Below are 15678 nucleotides of genomic sequence, written 5' to 3' on the forward strand. Positions count from 1 at the left end.
TGCCGGTTTTTCGTTAAATCGCTTCCCAAAAAAAAATGCACTTATCCTAGTTTACCAATTCACCACAGATTTTTGAAGTTTATTATTCGAAATCAAACGAAATTATGCATTTAGCGGAGGTAAAGTGTATGATCGGGGTAAATCTAGGTATTATGTACTCTGATGAATTGAATCGTGAAAAAAATAAACAGCAATTCTCAATTGGAATTTTTTTGTTTTCACGAATTCCCGAGTTGTTGTTATTAAAAAATATTTTTTATCGACTGATTTGATTTTTGTGATAATTATGGATTAGATAGGAATCAAGACGATATGTTGAAACGATAATTTCTTATTTTTTTAAGGTAAAGGAAATATTATTATTCTTTGGGTTTTATTTTTTTCAGTTCAATTTTATAATTGCATTGTCGAACTGTACTCGTAAAAAAATCAATTTCGATTTTCATAACATTTTCGAAATTACAATTGTGGAGTAATTCGAATTGATTCGTGACCGATGACTGATAAAGGTGGTTCCTCACCTAAGATCCGAGGTGGGGGACACAACTGCATGTGGAGAATGGACAGAGTGGGGGTACCTCCCAGCTGAAACCACTCTGTCAAGCGATAATTCGTGAAATTATTTACGAAGTTATAATGACAATATTGACGCTCCCCCAATGGTTGACAAACAAAGTGAGTGTTTCTGTTGATACTTCATTGAGATGAAGCTGTGAAGACCTAGCGAGTGCCGGTCCAGATGTGCTAAAGACGAACGTCACTATTGATTTTGACAGCTGAAGCATAAAATATTAAAAATTAATTAAGAATGAGGGGAATACTGATCTTCGATCATCTTAATGACGTTCTGTTCACGAAATGCAACCGGAAATTCTCGAAACACGTTCACAATCTGGGCAAAATTCAGGGATTAATCCCAGACGACGAGGTAAATGGAGCAATTACAATTATATAATGCAATTAAACCCCTAAACTCAATTATGAACTCTCATTTCTCTTTACCAAGGACGAGGAGTCGTGGAAACTCAGTGCAAATGTGATAATGCAACTGTTTTCGCCGGTTGTCACATCACAGCAGGTGATGGCCTCGCAATTTGGAAATTCTTACACCTCGATGCAGTGCCAGGATGGGACGAATATGGTCTTCGATGATGCTATGGGCTACACCTTCATTTATGTATCCACTGACGATGTGGAGTTTATGAAGAGAACACTGGGGATTTGTGTTATGATAGTCAGCCACGTCTGTGGACCTGATGTTGCTGCGTGAGTTAAATTGCATTAGCATTCTGAATTTAGCAAATTTTGTGACTCAACGAAAATTCATCCCCTGGGGATTTTATAGAATTTATTTCAAAATATCAAAATTTATTGAATTTTTATGAATTAACAGACTAAATTTTCTAATCTAAGCTTTCTGTCCTTAATTTTTATTTTTTTTAAAGGCCAAGTTACGTTTTATCTTTTCTAAAATGTCTTAAAAATTAACATTCATACATCATTAAAAAGCATTTTTTTAATTCTCAGAAAAAAATAGTTTTATCCAAAAATTCCGAGTCCTCCGATCAATTTATTTCCCCGCCATTCCTCATAATTAAATCTCTAAAGGTGATGTTGAACTCGCAGATTGAAATCAAGCAGACAAAAAGCGAGCCTCGTGTCCTCCCTGCTGGACGCCTGGAGGGCCCTCCGCCAGACCGAGCAGAGTATCCTAACGGAATCTGTCGAGCAGCTGTCTGTAAACACAGACATAGCCTCCACAACCCTGAAAATCCTGCACGACGCCTCGGACAAGCTGAAGACCCAGTCAGAGTTCTCAAACGTGCACGTCCTGGTGCTAGTGGAGAACAAATTCCTGTCGCTCTACTCCAGCAAGAATGCCCAAGACCTCAGGGCAGCGGACATCCTCCTGATGATCCTGATGTGCAGAGTCGCCAGTGATAATTTCAAATCAGATGCCCTGGACAACGAGGAGGACATGCTGCTGAGCCAGAGTCATGGGTCCAGTGATGAGGGCTCCGTCGAGGTGGGGGGAAAGTTGGCTAATCCAACCTTAGCAGACATTGGACACCTGTTCAACGACTCCAGGGACTCGTCAGTGAGCGAGAGCCTGAATTCCCTAGCTGAGGACGGTCTCTACAGTCAGCTGGTGCTGCTCGGACCAGAGCAGAGCAGAACAGCCAATGCAGTCCACATTTACCAGATCTCAGAGGGCATTCACCTGGTGATCATCCTGGAGGTGACCAACTTAGGCACTTCCTCTGGGATTTACGAGAGTTTTTATCATCTGAACGTGATGAATGGCCTCCAGCTGCAGAGGGATCTCGACGAGCTACGCATTGCCTTCGACAAATTCGATGGTGCCATCAAGAAGACAATAGATGGCATCAAGAAGAATCGAGGACACGTGGGGAACGACGTGGACATGTGCCAGAGGCGACTGCAAGTAAAATGGGAATTCGTAAGGAAGAAGTACCTCGAGCTGCTCAAGTCCAGGGACCCCGAGGCCATCCTCCAGATTGAATCCAACATATCTGGGTTCATCGAGACCATGAAGGAGCTCTTCAAACTCACCTGCTTCAGCAGAAGCTTCCTGAAGCACGGCAACGACCTCATTCTCACTGTCTGCAGACTCGTCAAACAGAAATTCAATGATTTCACTGGATTTCTCAAGGTCAAGGCTCTTAAGAACTTCACCCTGAGGTCCAGGACTTCGTTGACGATTAATAAGTATCTCGAGGAGTTTCCAGGGCTTGTGCACTTTATTTATATCGATAGGACCACTCACAGACTGACTGCACCCACCCTGGACTTCACCAATCCAGAGACACTGGCATTAACTACTAAGAAAATCTGGTCCATGATCGATCATGGGAGGAGTCATCTCCAGGAGGGACATTTCTCCGTCATGTGGAAGGACACTACGTTTAATTATGCGTATTTTCTGTGGTTCGAGGACAGCTTGGTAAGTGAAATTCCAAAATTTTCTGCTGGAGTGCATTCAGTGAACTTATAAAAAAAGAGGGTTTTTGATGAAACGAATCAATGTATCCTGTTTCTTCACTTCTACATTTCCAGTTGATAACGAAAATGATGAATTAATGATTAATTTTTTTTCCAGGGCGCTCCACTTAAATGCAAAACGTACTTAAATAACGTGATAAAGAATTTTCCAGTGCCTGGAATTTTATGTGACGATTATTACAAGAAATTGGCCCAGGCATGCTTTCCAAAGATTCCACCCAACAAAATTCAAATTTACGAGCTCTATTGCGTCCACTTGGGCCTCGCCACATCCTCATGTGTCCTCGAGCACTCGAGAAGACTGGCAGCCACCATCTGGGAGGTCACTGGCCTCCCCAACAACCCTGCTGATCTACTCTAAATTTTTATGTTGTCCTTCTATGAATTTTTAAATGTGTTTTCAGTCCCAAGAGGACAATCATAATTGTGCCAATTTTTTGAAACATTTTGTAATCAGATTTTTATTCAAAAGACAGTATTCATAGGCCATTTATTCTATTATCAACACTTTGTTATTGTTTTTGTTTTTTTTTCTCAATAGAAAGCCAGCTTTTAATAACGCAAATTGTAAATAAATGAGTAAAAACGAACTGAAAGTACGACAAGTGATGAATAAACGGATTTAAGTATTATCCCTGGTTAATAGTTATATTTTAACGTAAGAAAATATTTACAGTGACGTATGTTAATGGGTCTGTGATGAAAAATACATTGGGAATTTAATTCCAACGACACAGATAACAATCTCTTTGGATAAACATTAAACTCTCCTATTTATTCTCTTCTAAAGTCTGTTAACTTTTTTTACGAAATGCACAAAGAAGATTGAATGAACGAAAAAACCTTTCGATAAACTCGTGAACACAATTTTATGAATTATCGACAGTTTGGGTCAGAGTCCTCGAACATGCTCTCGGTATGTTTCTTCGTTGCCTGACTGTAGGAGGGTTTTTTATTAGTCGCAAAGGGATTCAACATGTGCTCATTGTTGGGTGATATGCGGCTGCCAAGGGCCAGGGAGTGAAGAGTCTTTTGCTTCTGGAAAAAAATAAGACTTCATGGAAAACTTACAAATGATTCAGCAGTTGACACATTTGATCACCAGTCAACGTTAGCTTGAGATGAGTTTTTGATTAACTCATCAGAATATTAAAGAGAAAGAGTTATTTTCGAAACGAATTTTTTGCAGAAAAATTTCGCATTCTTAAAGTGTATGATGTTTTCTAATAACTCTTTCCGTCGAGATAAATGATAGTAATGTTTTGCAAAATTAATGTTTAATCACATAATTTCTATACACTTAACTCTAAACTTACACTAGTGGCTGATGTCTCCTTCCCCAGCAAAAAATCGTCCTGACACGTGGAATTTCTGGAAGTGGACTCCTCAATTCTCTGGAACTTGTCCCTCTCCCTGCGAAGTCTGCACTTAGTCTCAATTATGCATTTCTCTCTCCTCTCGATCTCCTTCTGCATGCATTTCTCGAATAGCTCCTGCCTGGCTTCCATCACCATTTTCTCCAGCAGAGCGACCTCCCGATCAGTCTTGACTACCAATGGCACTATCTGCTCCAGATGTTGTTCAGCAGCTTCCTCGATCTTGCAGATGGACTCGACGCCAGGGGTGCGAGCCAAATCCAAACTGCAAATGCCAAGAATCATTCATCAACTTTCACAGAACAAAAAAAAGACAATAATTAAATCAATTGATTTTTTCTCACTTCAATGACTTGACGAGCATTGTAAAGCTGTCTGGCTCATCGGAATATTTTATGGGAGTTGGCTTGTAGTCTGAGCCATCGTGTTTTGTTGCATCATGTCCCAGATTGTTGATTCTAAGTGGAATTGCATTGTACATCCTGAAAATAAATCAAAAACTATTTTTATCATCTGAATTGATGGATGAATGGAGAAGACGCCCATTTCATCTTATAATAAATATGGGGCGTTGCTACCATTTCAATCACCGTTTTCGATTTCGATGAAAATTGAATATGATGTAGAAATGTTCCAAGCATGCCTTAAAAAGTTATTTGAATTTTTTTTTTCAAGTTATGCCAAATTAAAATTTCTGGGTTGGACCAGGTAACTGATTTTTTAACATTATAACTCGATAAATATCAATTTTATCAAATAAGATATAAAGAATATATGTAAATTATATTTTCGGGCAGATTTTGTACAAATATCTTGAAACACAAAAAAAGTAAAGAAAAATTCTAGAGTAGAATGAAATCTATGAAGCAATGATTTTTTCTTAACGTTTTTTTTGTATTCAATAAAGTAAATTAATCAAATTAAGCTCTAATTATTTTGAGTCATTTTATTACAGGAAATGAATATAGAATTGGTCAAACACTTGAAGAAATGCCTCACCCCTGCTTGTAATGAAGAAAAACATGCTTGAACTTGTGAGTCCCTTCTCCCGGGGACACAGAGGCATTAAGCATACAAACGACGAAATAATTCTCATTGATCTGATTACTGGCGCCTCGAAAGATCGATAGAAACTGTTTGTGGACTATTTTGTCCCTCAGAGTGGGAGTGAGTGAAGCGTTACGACGGAATCTGAACCATCCTACGACGCTCTTGCCCTTGTCCTTGATCAAGTCCTTCAGTTTGTCTTCGTTTACCTTGCCACCTGAGTCGTAGATCTGATCGGTTGGTGAGCATTTCACTATACTCTGGATGTCTAGAAATGTTTATGTTCAAGATGTATGCAAAATCGAAAATTAATTCCCATGAATGTGGAAATTCATGTAGTCAATTCATTTTCTCTTTGAATATTAATTTATTTCATACAATCAAATCATTTGTACAATGTCTAATTCTTGTGCAATTATTTTTCTAATTTTGAAGGGATTTTTCAAGCTGTAAAATAAGTCCTGATTTATTCCAATCGCACCACAAAATTAAATATTAATGATTTTGTGATGTCCATTTGCCTAATTAATTTTATGACAAAAAATCAAACACTTTTCTAAGAAATCTTCTCAGCTATAAAAACTGTCTTTTGTTATTTTCCCCTCAAATAATGATAATGACTCTCCGAGATGAATATCCAATCAAAAGAACTGACGAATCAGTCTCGTTACCCTCTGCCACCCCCAGAATATCCCAGACTCACCAACATGAACCTTCACCGACTCCACATGTCTCTCCAAATCAGTAACGTTCTTCGTGACCAATGACAGAACTTCCCCGAGGAGAAACCCCATCTGCATCACCAAAAAATCCCAATCAACGAAACATATCGTCAGAATGTCAACGAAAACCGCCATTCAAACAACAGTTTTTAGGTTAGAAACAACTGTCATCCAGAGGCTTGTTTACACGTCAAACAATTCAAAATTTCCATTCGCATTTTATCGAGCAATCGAGGTAATTGTGGGGGGGTATTTACCTGATCACCTCGGCTCCGTGCATTCTCATAAAACAGAAGAGAAAGTGCTGCACCAGAAATCGTAACCATCAATCCGTTATCCGCCATGTTGACTATTTATTGGAATTGCAATGCGGAATTTTCAAGTCGCGCTCTTTCGTTTTGCCATGGGGGGGGGGGCTGCAGCTGAACTTCACATTTTATTTGTTTTTATTTATGCCTCCAAATATTGTCTCCGATTTTTCGCGGTTCTTTCGTTTTGTCTTGGGGGGCTGCACTGGACGTCACATTTTATTTATTTTTATGCCTCGGAATATTATGTCTGCATTTTTTTGTAATTCATTGGTAAATTTTGAATTTTGTAATGAATCTTGATCTTGATCTCAATATTTTATGGAGATGTAACTGATAGGATTGAGAGCTAGGGATAATGAAGTTTTTAAAGGGATATTTGTTTATAGAAAAATGGCATAGATGTTGATTCTTAAGAATTCTTGGGGACGAATTTCCTGATTTTTTTTTATTTTACTATGATAAACAAATAAAAATGAATCGGGAAAAACTTGAAAAATTTATATCCAGGAACTTTTGGAATGTGATTCATTCAAGAATTGCCATTTTCTCAATGAGTCTTAATTTCAATTTTTACTAATGGCAGAAGTAATTTAAGAAATATGTAGATGACTCACTTTCTATTTGAATTAATCGTTCGGCTATTTTATTTCTGGTTCTTCAGTTGTTATTCAGTTCATCTGGAATCATAATATTTCGACATGTTCTTTCAGTCATTTTTCAAACATTTAAAACTCCGTGATGAGAAAAATTCAAGTGACTATTGATTCAACTTCTCAAGTCATTCGCAATGCAATTAGAAATAAAATTCCAAATTGTTGCAATTGTCGATAATTTTTTGAGAATATTAATGCACTGCAGAGATAAATCAGAGATTTCATAAACAACCTGATTGAATAAGCGATTGTCAAAAAATTGATTTAATTTAGTTCAATCGAAAATCGCAATAGCAACTTGACACTCGTCCCTTAAATTCCCATAAATTATCCACTGAATGTTCTTCTCTTGATTGAAAAAAAAAATTGTCAGAAGTGGGATTCGAACCCACGCCCACAGAAGTGGACTGCGACCTGAACGCAGCGCCTTAGACCGCTCGGCCATCCTGACACGATGAAAATCTGGCATCGACAGTTCCTCAAATACAAACCACTCCTCACTCCAACTAATACGCAACACAGGCCCTCCCCGCCCCCCAAAAAATCAGAAAAAACTCATTCAACAATTTTCTCCCCACCCCCGATGTCCGCGAAACACCTCGACCTCCGAAAAATTCAAACGACTCCGCGCGGGACGCTAACTAATGAAAATCTGATGAGGGCGCGTGCGGTCCGAAGTAAAAATAGCCCCAAACGCTCTCAAGTTATAATATTTCTAGCTCAGAAGAGCTGAGGATAAGAGGTTGCTGTGCGTTGATGATGTAAGGTGTGAAATATTGATGCCCATCAGTCGACGTGCGATAACCGTCCGTGAGTAAACTCACCCGAACGGCTATTTGTCACCTCAGTGAATAGATAATATTAGCCATAGTGACTGAAAACGTAAACAGGAGGAAAATTTTGAGAGAATGGCTGATGAAAAATGGGACTATCTCGGTGAAAAGTGGGAAAACATTGAACCGCCGGTGAGTCAATTACCTAACAATTGTCTTCACAGGGGCGGGTGGGGCAAAATGGAGACGTATGCCTTTTTTTATGTTCCTAATGCACACGTATTAATAAAATTCAATCTATTGAATTTCTGTCGGAATCTTACGAGAAGTCTATCGAAAGATTCTAGTAGTTTTTTGCGTAAATTGTTTTAAAAAATATGTGACTTCTCAGTGCGTTTTTTAATAGATATTTGTTAATGGATAAATTTTCTCTAGATGTTGATTTTTCTATACAACTTATTCTGTCGGGATTTTTCTCAGTGTTTTTATGGATTTTATTTCAGTGGATTTTATTTTCAAAAATTTGTATAGAAAATAAAAATCTTTTGATTTTTTAAAATGAAATATCGCTCAAGGCAATCATTTTGTAGAAATAATTTGCCTCAAGCGTTTTTGCTCTGTTATTTCATTACGATAAACAAATAAAAAATAAAGCGGAAAACTTGGAAAATTTATCCCCACGAATCACTCGTAATACGCTCGAATAGTCCCGCATTAATGAAGACATAATTCCGGAGAAACGTTAAATCACAACAATTCGATGAGTCAAGTTCAGGGATCATGTTACGCCGATAAATACGACTATTGTTCGCCGTCGATTCAACCATTGCATCAATATTTATGAAATTATTACGAGTGCATTATCCTTGAATCGATAACACTCATTCAAAACGTAACAATCAACGGGGGATGTATCGATAGAAATAAGACGCATTGGGTATTGTGACTGTTGTGACGGACAAATGAGGGGAATCTCGGTGATTTTCAAGAGTGAATTGTCAGTGCATGTAATGAGGGATAAAATAATAATTTGAGAAGCGCCATTCGTCGCACGTAACGGAGAGTCGAGGGTCAGCGCAGAGACCTCGGAGCTTTTTGGCAAGTCTTATTTCAACGTGACAAATACATCAGCATCATTCTTAAACGATTGCATTAACAGCATGGCCAATTGATGAAGGGCACAATGTATTAAATGGATAGTTTAAAAATCGATGATGAAGAAAATTCTGATTCATCCAATTCACGATGAATTACGATTTTTTTTTCATTAAAAAATCAATAAACAATGGATTTTTGTCTTTCAAAATCTTTTTGCCAAATTCGTGTCATTAAATTTAACACCAGCTAAGTCTGGGATGAAAAATGATTTTAAAAATCGAGAAAACTGCGATTTATGAAAATCACGGCAATTTTTCGTAGAAAAAAATTTGAATATATAATTTTCCCTTTTAAAAATAGTTTTTCAAATTCTTTTCCTGCAATTTAATCCGGAAATTTCCCTATTTAAAACCTCTAAGTTGAAGACGTCTTCTGAAACAGAAAAAGTTCAGTAGAAAAAAATAATTCAAACAGTATTATTCCTCAATAAAATAATAAAAATATCCTTAAAAATCCTTAAAAAAATCAATTAAGCGTAAAAGTGCAAGAGTTCGATTTCTCGTAGATAAATGATATTTTTCAAATTGCCAAATAAAATCTTAATCTTCTGTCTCTCCGAAGTCTTCCAGAGGTAAAAAAATGCTATTCTCTTCCATCTTTAACGCGCAGTCAACGAAAAAGTTTTCAATGTTGCATTACCCACCCGAGACGGGGTATTTAATTAAGTCGAGTGTTCTAATTAGTCCTACACATGCATCTCGGTGACGCGTTAATTGTCCTCGGTGAATCGTGATGATACTTGTGGGGAAAAACGGCGATGCAAGTGGAGATGTTGGACGGATTTGTGAGATCAGGGGGAGGACGTTTGACCGCATTATACAGCTTTGTGGGGGAATTTTCAATAAAGCACAAACCGCAAGACAAGAAATATGACACATTGGATAACGTTGGGGCAGTCATAACAGCCGAATGAATTTTCTGTTCTTACGAGTCAGAGTCTAAGGGAATGAGATTAGATTGTGCGAATGGTAATTTCCGTTTGAACGACGGGGAAACACAAAATGTTTATCTTCAAATGATGAAAACAGGGAATTTAAAATTATGACATAATTTTCAGGATTTTCAACTTTTATTTTTGTAATCGTGTTGTATAATTATTGTTATTACATTTTCACGTTGGAAAAAATAATGAAACCCATTGTAAAATCACAAGCTCGAAATATTCCCTGTCACTTAAAAGAGAATAAATGTTTCAGTAGTATCCAATAAATTTCAGCTATGCAAATATACAATAGATAAATGATTTTTTGATCCAATCATTTTTCTAACATTCAGTATTTCTCAATTACAAAAATTCAAGCGCCTCAAAAAATTTTGAAAAAATTGGGTAATTTTTTTCAAATTCCTGTTGTCAACTTGAAAAATGTATCATTAAAATACGCAAACATATTTTGTACATTACATTTTGTACCCTAATTAGACACTCCATCATCAGTTCGCTTGCATGATCTATAAAATAAATTAATAAATTGAATAACCAGAATAAACCAGTTCTCCCCCTTAAATTCCCCTAAATTCTTGCGCATAAAAAATGAAAGAGTCAATAATTTATCGCCGATATTTCAGACCTTGGAAAGACAACAGGAACTTCCTATCGATTTTCCGCATTGGTGGCACGCGTTATCGCTTGAGTAAACCCCAATAAAGTTCCACCAATGAAAGAATTACCTCAAAACCGATTTTTCCAATCGATAAATCCCCCATCTCGGATCGATAAGAGTAGAGGGGATTCGTGACACATAAATACAGCTGATCGAGTTGACCTTTGATGCAGGTGAACTTGAAGACGGGAAATGCTCAGGCGCAATCGCCTCGTGCCCCTGAAATTTTCCCAACACACCCTGAAACCACCCTATTTCATGGGGAAAAGATTCACACAATAAATCAGCACGCGACGGATGCTGACGCTCCGCAACGTGACCAAAACCCATTAGCAGTTGCTACAATAAACAGTTTAACTCAACAGTCTGTATTGCGTAATAATGAAGACGAAGAATTTCTCGTTGTTCAGTAGAATGTGCAAGTGCTGTGGGAGAGACAGGGGTAGTGAATTGAGTGATGGGGACGAGTCGCTTGGGGAACCGTTGGACGTTACTCCACAGGTATTCCAGTAATGCTCGTTTTATTAGTAGAAAATAGTACAGGAGGTAATAGTGAAGGAGTTGCTGGTGATGGTGTCGTTGCACTTCCGGCGTGCCAAGTTCATGGCCGCGTTCGTCCGGAGGCACCGGGAAAAACGGACTTTCTCGGCCTCTTATCTCTTCAAAAATATCTCGACGAAAGTTGAGAGTTGAGAGGATGCGAAACCCTACGTGAACCTTTAGAATTGTGTTTTCTCCTGCAATTATTAATTGTCATCTACGAAACTACTTTATCGACTCGATCATTGCATTGTTGAGTCAGTGAAGTAGCTTCGTAAATGAAAAATAATAATTGCGGGAGAAAGGAGAATTCTGAAATTTCATGTGGGCACGCGGGTTCCGTTTACCCTTAATGTGGGGGAGGCTTTCGAAGATCGGTGGAATGCTTCGAGAATGGACGGGAGATTTTCCCCTTTCGATTTATGTGAGGTGAATACATATGTTTGCGATGATCGGACAGCTACGTAACGAATCACGCGAGCCTCCGAGTGTTGCCGAGCCGGATGGCTTTGGTATTGACCTAGTGGTGACGCGTGCGCCTCAAGACGAACGGAGTTTTTTGAGGATTTCCAAGTGGAATGATTTTATTTTTTTACTTGATTACTTGACAGCATTCTTCATGCCCTGAGATATAAATTTATGGGCAGAGCAGGGTTACACATAGGAAAATTTGCACACTTTGTACACTTGGAAAAATTATAGTTCATAATAATTTTTCCAAGTGTGCGGATTGTTACTCGTTTGTGGTATTTAGCACATGAATTTTTTCTAGAAAATTTTTCTCCGCGTATAATTATTCATTTATTTTATTAATTTATTTATTATTTGTTTTACTTGAAAGTAACAATAATTTGTGTTAAATAGAAAAAGTCATGATTGAAGAACATTTTTTATTGATAAACGAAATAAATATTTTCCCTAAATTTCAGGATGAATGGGAAATTTCATTAAATCCGATGCAACTATTATTCAAATTTCGAAAAAAAATTGTAACCAATTCTTGAATATCTCAACTTTTCTTCTCAAATTTCAAGATTAATTTTCTAACGGTTGGTTTGGTCCCAACATCCTCCAATGTCGTGCCTTCCCTGGCAACAAAACATCTCTCATCCCGCAGATCGACATCCATTATGTCCCTTCACGTAGTCCACAGTTCCCATTAACACTGAAAAGAAAGCTCAATCGAACTTGACATTTAAAAATGATGAATTTCGTCATTCGTTCCAAGTACAACCGGCAATTATACCGTACGATGTGTCAAAAAGGCATTAAAATCCCCAGATCACGTACAATTGGGCAATAATGTCCCAATTTCTGCTCAAATTTTACGTGAAAACTCTTTAAATTTTTTAAGAACTACAATTTTACACGAAATTTAGATATACTTTGTCATTGACGAATCACTTAATTTCTTGAATATTTGAATATTACTCAATGAAATTGTAATGTTGAGGTCCATATGACAACGAAACTGATGGAAAAAGGGAAATTTCGACAACAATTTTTCAACATTCTCGATTCACTGAAAATTGAATTTGACATTGAAAAAAATGTTCAATGTCAACATCAATTAGGAATTTTGATGCACCTGTCACTAAAATTTCCATGAAATTTCTAACAGTGTACGAGGGATTATGTACTAGGGATTCTTGAATATTTCAACTTTTTCTTCTCACGGTGGGTCTAGTCTCCAGATCCTGGAATGCCATCCCGAAGATCCACATCCACTACATCCCTCCATAGCCCATACGCGCGGTCCATTCAATTTTATAATTGGACTTTATCTAATAACCGTTCGTGGGAAATCTGATTAGTCTTTATTTATAACAATTTGATTGTTTATTCAACGAGAAAAAGTATCGAATGAAATTTATTCATTACTATTTATTTATTTATTATTAACTATTAATTGTATAATTGAATACGATAACTTTGATTTTTTTATCGCGGGTCGGGACGATTGCGGCTGTCATTGCTCGTTCGCACTAGATTATTCCGTTAACCATCAGAGTTACGAGAAAATGTGATACAACGAAAGTTGTGCACATTTTCCTAACCAACATTTTTTATCCCAACGGTTTTTCTCCATCTCCAACCGTTCTCATCGTAGCGTGGGTGGAGTACGTGTCGGGCCGCACGTCCGTCTGCGCACTCCGCGCCGGCTTTCAGAGGTGATATGTCGATAACTATGGCAGGTAGAAAGAAAAGTCATAAATCGAAATATAGCTATTTTTAGACAAGGAACATTTTTTGTCCGAGACATTTTCCCCTAACTCTAACCGTTTTCGCGTAACGTCGCTGTAAACAATTGAATTGTGATAAGTATTCAAATTATCCGCATTTCGTAGAAGCGGTTATTAGATTCGTGATCAGGGGTTCCGAAAGCAGAGTTTAATGGCAAAGCTCAATGGGTGGACACAGTGCCACAGCGGTTGGTCTGTGACGTAGTCCAGTCCCCATTAGGACTGAAAAGAAAACCCATCCGAACGTGACATTTCAATACGATGAATTTCGTCATTTGTCTCAAGTACAACTGGAAATTACCGAACAATACGTCAAAAAGGCATTATGATCCCCAGAGCATGTACAATTGGTAGATAATGGCCCAGGTATATGATCGATCCCGGGTTTCGAAGGGAGAAATTGAAGACTGGAGGTGGAAATCATAGGGGCATTTGTCATTGGCCGAATTCTTCCCGACTGTTCGGCTCAACTGGTAAACCGGATTGGTGGCCTCGGCGTGACGCTTTCCACGTACATTACACCTTGCTGGCTATAATACTTCTGGGATTACGAGTTTAGGCAGTCGTGGCCTTACCGCCATTCCATCAACATTGCGTGTTCCTCTCGCACTGCGATATCCTGTGGAAAAAAGTGATATTCCGGAGCCCTTTATTTGTTTATTGAATTATTCGGCGTGGTGATACTGTCAGGTGTGTGCGTCATGAGGACTCCAACAAACGAGCAACTTGTGAGTTTACTTATTCAATTAGGGGAGAGGCGGGGGAAACAGACCGGTTGCAATCGGGCCGTTTTTCATTTTGTTTTTATTGAAAAATTTTTTTGGCGGCTTTAAATAAGATTTGGTTTATTTGCATTGGCGATGTTGATGATCTATTGAGGAATTTGTTTTTACACGATTCCCTATTTTTTTTTATATAATGTATTTTTTTTTTAATTTAATGGTGACATAAATTTTTTTTTTTTTCATTTGAAAATTCGATTTTATTTGGGTTTTAAATCAGACTTGATTTATTTGAATTCGTGATGTTGATGACCTATTGAGGAATTTGTTTGTACACGCTTCCCTATCGTTTTTTTTTTCATATAAAGTATTTTGGAAATATTAGTGATGACATTAATCTGGAATTTGCACAGGTTTATAATGCCCGAAGGATAAAGCGTAAAATTAATAAAATTCTGGACAAACTAAACGACGAGACAAAATTTTTGCCATCTCCCTCAAATTTCGAGATATTCATAGAAAATTGGCTAACAGTCAAAATCGACATAAAAGGTTTTACCGCTGCGCTACTGAATTTCACAATTTCTTTCTCGACTTATCAACAATTTTGTCGAGAAAAAGATTAAACGAACTGTTTACAACATCAGTACAATTAAGAAAACAAAATTATATTCCATCTTTAGGCAATTAACAGTCTGTACTGCTGACTCATTTCCAAAACTTGACTGCTTGCAGCCAAAATCTAGAACTTGTTGAGTAACTCACACGTGCCCAATGTACCATTCATGAATGCAACTCTCGAGTCAATCTTATCATTCATTTTCCCCCGATAATCCGCAGTAATACCCAAATAACGCGTCCAAGTTCAATGAACTCGAAATTGTGACACGAGAATTCGGTATATCCACGTGTTTTCAAAATTAATAACACGTACATATTGAACGTCACGTGCATTCAAACAAGTTCACTGGAGTCCTTTCGCCCCGTTCGCCCTTGAACTATTCACGAATGGGAATCGACACATCTGTGGATGCGCGGTAAATATACATTTACCGGGTGTTAGTGGTAGTAGACCACATTCCGAGTCCTCGAGATCCGATCAATTAGCCCCTCATGTATAGATATTCCAAATTTTTATTTTTTTCCTCATTGAAGTAGTTTTGAAGATAATTGCGAGATAATAAAAAACATTTGCTAGTTAGTACTTTTTTTTAAATAAATTTTTGAAAAATCACCTCTGAAAAAAAAGGCGTTATCCCCTCTATTTCATTATTTCCAAAAAATTTTGTGACCAATCGGTAGCAAATTGTTTGAAGATTTTTGCGAGTTGAGAAAAAATCGTCAATGCAATCCTATTATTGTGTAAATTAACAATTCCAATTTCAACTGAAAACCAGAGTTGATGACCAGAGTTTGTAGCGGAGATGTCAGACAACATATGAATGTTTTTTTGGGCTCAAATGAAAGAGCGGATCGAGAAATGGCGTGCTAGGGCCTCTAAAGATGGT

The 15678-nt window shown here is 37.6% G+C and overlaps 3 protein-coding genes and 1 non-coding gene across 6 annotated transcripts in view; 2 read left to right on the top strand and 2 right to left on the bottom strand.

Annotated features, from left to right (window-relative positions):
• Positions 1-579: 579 nt before the first annotated feature.
• LOC107043873 (Hermansky-Pudlak syndrome 1 protein homolog) lies at positions 580-3656 on the top strand. Its single transcript, XM_015265545.1, has 4 exons — positions 580-928; positions 1007-1266; positions 1627-2965; positions 3122-3656. Exons 1-4 carry the CDS (start codon positions 809-811, stop codon positions 3383-3385), a joined length of 1983 nt encoding a protein of 660 aa, XP_015121031.1. The 5' UTR covers positions 580-808; the 3' UTR covers positions 3386-3656.
• Positions 3657-6558, bottom strand: LOC107043875 (BRISC complex subunit FAM175B). The gene is made up of 6 exons (XM_015265546.2): positions 6427-6558; positions 6151-6241; positions 5400-5715; positions 4745-4882; positions 4341-4665; positions 3657-4062 (listed from the first exon to the last, which is right to left on the bottom strand). Exons 1-6 carry the CDS (start codon positions 6511-6513, stop codon positions 3901-3903), a joined length of 1119 nt encoding a protein of 372 aa, XP_015121032.1. The 5' UTR covers positions 6514-6558; the 3' UTR covers positions 3657-3900.
• Positions 6559-7500: 942 nt separating this feature from the next.
• Positions 7501-7584, bottom strand: Trnal-cag. The gene has a single exon. It is a non-coding gene; the product is annotated as a tRNA-Leu (tRNA).
• Positions 7585-7864: 280 nt separating this feature from the next.
• LOC107043924 (hexokinase type 2) overlaps positions 7865-15678 on the top strand; it is a 21821-nt gene continuing 14007 nt past the window's right edge. Inside the window, exon 1 of one of the 3 annotated variants that reach the window (XM_015265626.1) lies at positions 7865-8098. In XM_015265626.1, coding sequence (XP_015121112.1) covers positions 8042-8098 — 57 coding nt within the window. In that variant the 5' untranslated portion in view covers positions 7865-8041. Of the gene's footprint in view, positions 8099-10860; positions 11167-13996; positions 14177-15678 lie in introns of those variants that run through there. The other 2 variants (XM_015265623.1, XM_015265627.2) reach the window with 2 other exon arrangements.

The sequence above is a fragment of the Diachasma alloeum genome, unplaced genomic scaffold, assembly GCF_001412515.2.
Source record: "Diachasma alloeum isolate Michigan unplaced genomic scaffold, Dall2.0 Dall_scaffold_00648, whole genome shotgun sequence".
Lineage (NCBI taxonomy): Eukaryota > Metazoa > Arthropoda > Insecta > Hymenoptera > Braconidae > Diachasma > Diachasma alloeum.